The 6118-nt window shown below is 31.7% G+C and overlaps 1 protein-coding gene across 1 annotated transcript in view; it reads left to right on the top strand.

Annotated features, from left to right (window-relative positions):
- The window catches only part of LOC109210615 (CBL-interacting serine/threonine-protein kinase 1-like), a 5902-nt gene extending 1917 nt beyond the window's left edge, over positions 1–3985 (top strand). Inside the window, exons 3-10 of the mRNA XM_019374061.1 lie at positions 1474–1554; positions 1821–2000; positions 2105–2329; positions 2943–3047; positions 3134–3250; positions 3422–3484; positions 3592–3666; positions 3771–3985. Coding sequence (XP_019229606.1) covers positions 1474–1554; positions 1821–2000; positions 2105–2329; positions 2943–3047; positions 3134–3250; positions 3422–3484; positions 3592–3666; positions 3771–3830 — 906 coding nt within the window. The 3' untranslated portion in view covers positions 3831–3985. The remainder of the gene's footprint in view (positions 1–1473; positions 1555–1820; positions 2001–2104; positions 2330–2942; positions 3048–3133; positions 3251–3421; positions 3485–3591; positions 3667–3770) is intronic.
- The last annotated feature ends 2133 nt before the right edge of the window (positions 3986–6118 follow it).

Below are 6118 nucleotides of genomic sequence, written 5' to 3'. Positions count from 1 at the left end.
ACCCCCCCCCCCCCCCCCATTTTTATTATGAGATTTTTCTAGACGTTACCACATGATGAACTACTCCGTAACCATAAGAGTCAAAATCAATGATTTTTGTGGAAATTTAGGAGTATGATGTATATGGACATGGGACCTTAGCTTGTCTGCAGGACCACGGACTAGGAGATATGGGTTCAGCCAATGGCCCGAAAATGACGGGGTCGGAATTTAAAATTTATGGGTTATGGACTTGTCATTGAATTTATTGCCCGTCTTAATTATTAGGTTTGAAATTAAATATTTATATATATTTAATATATTTTTCTATCACAAATATTAAATCTGAGCCAATATTATAGGATTTCGTCAAAACTCGTACCTAATACTCTAGCTTTGCCCATGCATAAAACTTAGGTGACAAGATTGTTTTGGTTTTATGTTGGATATTCAGTGCATCATTACAAAATTAAACAATCCTCTTGCTAAGTTAATTCTATCACGCTGATTGCGTCTTGATTTGGAAGATCGATAATCGCAAGACCGAAAAATATTTGGGGCACTATAGATTCAAGTACACTTACTTATTTTTTTTTTTCTTGATAATTTGACATATATAATAATCTTCATCTAAAGTTTTAATATTATCCCAACAAAAACTACTTACTTCAATCGATATTTAATTAGGTTCCTGACAAAAAAAAATTCATTTTCTTCCTTAGGTTACTTAGAAAAAGATGTAATTAGTGTCTGCCTCGACTTTTAACTCAAGGTGGCATGCAAGTAGTATAGTAATAATAAGTTCCACATGATTTGCAATTATTTTAATTTGAATTTATTATCACGACATCTCCACTAAACGTTTATATATTACCAAAAAATGTCACGTACTGAGTTTGGAATTATTAATTTAATTAAAATATAATTTCATCTAAATAGTTCTTCGTATTATAGTACGTTATGTTCTGTCATTTATTCCACCATTTCCAAACATTTTCCTTGACTCACGCTCCAAGTTTAAATGAAACAATAGAATTTAATTTTCTGCCGAGTTTCCTTTCCCCCCATATACACCGATAGGATTTGAAGTTTATGAATCCTTATATACAGCAATCTCAAGTTAATACTATAATAATAACTGATTTCAAATATATTATCTTCGCAAAAAGTATTGAATTATATATATATATCCATATTAACCCGTAACCAACGCGGTGGGTCTGCCTCTTTTCACGGTGTTTTTCTCTCTATCTCTCTCTCTCTCTCTCTCTATATATATATATATATATATATATATATATATATATATATATATATATATATATATATATATATGTGTGTGTGTGTGTGTGTGTGTGTTATAATTGGTTACATACTATCTATTTTAAGTTAATTACCCGTCAATGCTAGTATTAAATAAAGTTATTTATAATTTCTTTTTAAGTGACTTGATTGTATAAATATTTTTAACATCTGTATAATTATGAAATGCAGTTAGAGAACGTCCTCATTGATACAAAAGGGAACATAAAAATAACGGACTTTGGGCTTAGTGCTTTGCCTCAGCAATTTTGGGTACGTATGGAGCTTAATTGACGATATATATTTACGTTTCTCACGTGCGGGTTTGATTATTTTTCATTGGTCAAGCTCATGGAAATTTTATTGATAGTGAGTGACAATACATTTTGAATTCAGAACTTCTGTCTGCTCTGATACTATATTGAAATGTGTGTCCATCTCACAACCTGTTAAAGAAACACATTTTATTTATTTAATTTATATATTTGAAACATTAATTTTATTAATCAAGCTTAATGAGCTTTCTTGGTTATTTATAGGATGATGGTTTATTGCATACAACGTGCGGTAGTCCCAACTATGTTGCTCCTGAAATTCTTTCTAACAGAGGATATGACGGTGCGACATCAGATACTTGGTCATGTGGTGTTATCTTATATGTAATTCTCACGGGTCAATTACCCTTTGACGATAAAAACCTCGCAATACTTTATAAAAAGGTAAAATAAATTTCTTGTACCTTTTTCCTTTGTGTATGATATTCCATGGCCTCTAGAGATAAAACAATTTATAACTATAATTTTTTTTTTTTATATGAAATCAGATATTTAAGGGAGATGTTCATATACCAAAATGGCTATCCGTAGGAGCAAAGAATCTTATAAAGAGGATTCTTGATCCCAATCCACGTACTCGTATAACAATGGCAGAAATCAAAATAGACGAATGGTTTAAACAAGATTATGTTCCAGCAAATCCATATGAAGAAGATTTGGAATGTGATCATATATCAACAGATAATCAAGTCTTAACAGTACAAGAATCAACGGTAATTTCACTTTATGTGACACACCTTTCTTTTTAACAGCAGTATATATTTTTCGTTCTGTATATAGGTCACGTGTTTGAACCGTAGAATGTAACAACCCATCCTACTAGTGATATTTTCCGGCTTGGGCCTAGGCTCATACGGCTTTAAAACGCGTCATTAGAGTCTAAGGACTGTCTACTTATATACCTAGCATCTCTCCCGTGTTTTGCCGATGTCAGATTCGGCTAGGGTGTCACATACACCCCCCTTAGGGACTCAGCGTCCTCGCTGTGCCGAATCCCACATCGACAAAACACGAGAGAGATGCTAGGTATATAAGTAGACAGACCTTAGACTCTAGTGACGTGTTTTAAAGCAGTGCGGGCCTATGTCCAAAGCGGACAATATCACTAGGGGGCTGAGTTGTTACATGGTATCAGCCACTGATGCTTGTATCAGGGTAAGCTGCCTACATCACACTCCCTTGGGGTGCGGTCACTCCGAACCATGCACGAACGCGAAATGCTTTGTGCTCCTTTTTTTAGGAACAATATTCATAACTTTAAATTTCTTATTTTATCTTTAATGAAATGATTTATGACGGCACAAATATCTATGACTTGTTTTACAGCCGACTGGCGCGCAAAGACATCCGGAATCACATTCCCTTATCAATGCCTTTCAACTAATAGGGATGTCATCTTGTCTAGATCTTTCTGGATTTTTCGAGAAAGAGGTAAACTCTAATTTTGAATTATTTACCATATTATGCAATGAAAAAATAACAAACCTAGACTTACATTTTATTTTGAATTATTTTAGGACATTTCTGAGAGGAAAATCAGATTTACATCAAATCTCTTACCAAAACAGTTGCTGGACAGGATTGAGAATACAGTAACACAAATGGGATTTCAAGTACAAAAAAGACATGGAAGGGTAATTAGTATATATTGAAGTAGATATTCTGTCTATATTTGCATGGGCTTATAACGTAATAATTACAATTACTAGTCAAATATATACAAAATATACATTGATTATGTATAATATATATATATATATATATATATACATACGTCTTATGTTCTTCATGCACATATATTGCAGTTGAAAGTGTTACAAGAGTACAAAGGACAAAAATGCCCATCTACTCTCTCGGTAGTCGCGGAGGTACGTATGTAACATTTTACTGCACATAATCTGTAGTTTAATTTCTGTACACTGACGTTATAAAAAAAATAGTTAATACTAATTTTTTCTCGATGCACAATTTGCAGGTATTCGAGATTATTCCATCCTTATATGTCGTAGAGTTACAAAAATCTTCAGGGGATTCTACAGTATATAGACAGGTATACATATTTCGACATTCTCGTCTACGTACCTTGTTGAAATAAAGTTGTAAAGCATTCAAATTAAACATGTGAAACTAACTATAATTTTTTTTTGTATGCAGTTGTGTAATAGGATATCGAGTGATTTGGGTGTACAACGGACTCAAGAGATCTTAATTTAGCTAATTATTTGTTGTGAAATTTAGAAACTTTAATTCTAATTTTGTTATTTTAATTTCCTCCTCTTCTACATTTTTTTTTTTTGAAGAGTTGTGAGCAGTAACCACACAGTGATGTAGTTTGGTTAATTTAAATACTTATTTTGCGTGAGCAATTATTGGAAGAGTTTAAGTTATATAAGCGTCAGTATATAAGTAACTTTTTTATGTTATCGAGTCGTATCCGAAGAACATTTACAGATAAGCTTCTTAATTAAAATGTGAGATTTATAATCTTAAAAATAAAACAAGATTCGAGTTTGACAAATTTCTCTCCTCTTGCCAAAATCAAGAAATTGACATGGCATTCTAATATACAAAACAACATTGATAAGGAAAAAGGTAATTGAAAAATAGTCATAATTTCAAAAGTAATTGAAATTTAGGCATTTTTTTATGTAAAGATAAAATTTGCACAAAAAATACCCTTAAGAATCCGAAAATATTCCAGCATAATATGCTGGAGTTCGAATTTTTTACATATGAGATTTCAGGATAATGTGCTGGAGTTCCAACATAATATGCTGGAAGTTTACACGTAGTAGCTATATAATCCAGCATATTATGCTGGAACTTTCCGTGTTTCAGCAAGGATATTTTTGTCCATATTTTATCTCCACATAAGATAGTTGACTATTTTTTAATGACTTTGCAAATATTAACTATTTTTCGATTACCAGTTCAAAAACTGGTCAGCCCATACTATTTTCACCATTAGATGTTTGACAAAATAACTTCGTAGAACAGCATTAGATATAATTAATGCATAACACAAGATTTTATCAATAAACTACAATAGCGACGTTGAGAAGTAACAGAAGTTGAAGTCAATGTAAACGAATAAAGGATAACCTTAGCCACTACTTCTCATGTTCCATGTTCCTACCACTTTTTTCATTTTCTCATTTACAATTTGGATATATATAATTAATTAAAAATTAAATCAAGAAAAGATCTTGTTGTCCACTGATCCGTTTTCTTTTCCGCCCGAGGTCCGTTGTTTGTTTTTTTGGGGTCTCGACTAATTCAAATTCATATTGCATAAGGTTCATTAAAAGGGGAAATACTTTTCATTCGGATGTTTTTTATTCTTAAGGCTCGATCTCGAAAGCTCTTATTACGATGAAAGGGTTTTATCCATCTCATCACGATCCTTGATTGGCTGAACCATTACGAAGAAAGCGACAAGAAAAAGGAAATTATGTGAATTTAACAATAAAGAAATCTCTTAACTCTCAAACCATATCCAGGATATGAGCTACCTACCTAACATGAGAATTACAAAAACAAAGATAGTTGCATTATAGTTGAGATCATATTAAGAGAAGATCAGGGAGACAAATTTTCAAATCTATTTTGTTCAACTACAATAGGAAGATCAAATGACACCTATATTTAGAAAATATTAAATTCATTTCCTTTAGATGCTTATATTGGGAGTCGCAACTAATCTCCCTCCTGTCCATTTTAGTTGTCGTGGTTATTAAAAATACTTGGTTCGAAGCAATTGTCATTTTAAAAATTAAGATAGAATTATTTATGTTTCCACCTTAACCCTTACCCTAATAAATGTGGGGAGAAATTAATGGGGTGGAAGGAAGAGTAGTATTGAATTAAAATCAAAGAATAAATTAGGGTAATTTAGTTATATTATCGTTCTAATTCTTACCGTTCTTTATTTAAGTTAAAGGTGGAATATAAATGAAACAACTATCGTCTAGGGGTGACAAACAGGCGAGTCGGGGTCAGATATGACATGTCGAAAACGGGTAATGCAAAACGGATAAATTATTTGACCCGATCCATATTTAATACAGATAAAAAATCGGTTAACCGGCGTATAATATGGACATCCATATTATCCATAACTTCTTGAATATGATCACTTTGGGGAGAATTTCTAGTGATCATTTTTTTTAAAACCATTTTTCCACCCCTAATTACGTCAAATTGTAATTAGGTTTAGTAACATCAGCTATTATAAGTAGAACTAGATAAGGAAAGGCCCGTATACGGGCCCCATTGCAATTTTATTAAAATTATTATTTGTTGGTGGTTAGTTAATTATCTTTTGAGGTTTAACAAGCTATATTTTTTGAAATTACTTTTGAATATAAAAATATTTAGTTTGAAATCGTTTTCAAATAGTATGGATAGTTGAAAATCATTTAATTTTTATTTTCAAATTGCTTGAAGATAGTATGGGTAAATATGAAAATCTTGTAAATATCATACTTCTTTTTGTTTTTGTA

The sequence above is a fragment of the Nicotiana attenuata genome, unplaced genomic scaffold (genome assembly GCF_001879085.1).
Source record: "Nicotiana attenuata strain UT unplaced genomic scaffold, NIATTr2, whole genome shotgun sequence".
NCBI classification, from domain to species: domain Eukaryota; kingdom Viridiplantae; phylum Streptophyta; class Magnoliopsida; order Solanales; family Solanaceae; genus Nicotiana; species Nicotiana attenuata.
The sequence above is the reverse complement of the archived record's forward strand: the minus strand, read 5'-3'. Positions and strand labels throughout refer to the sequence as shown.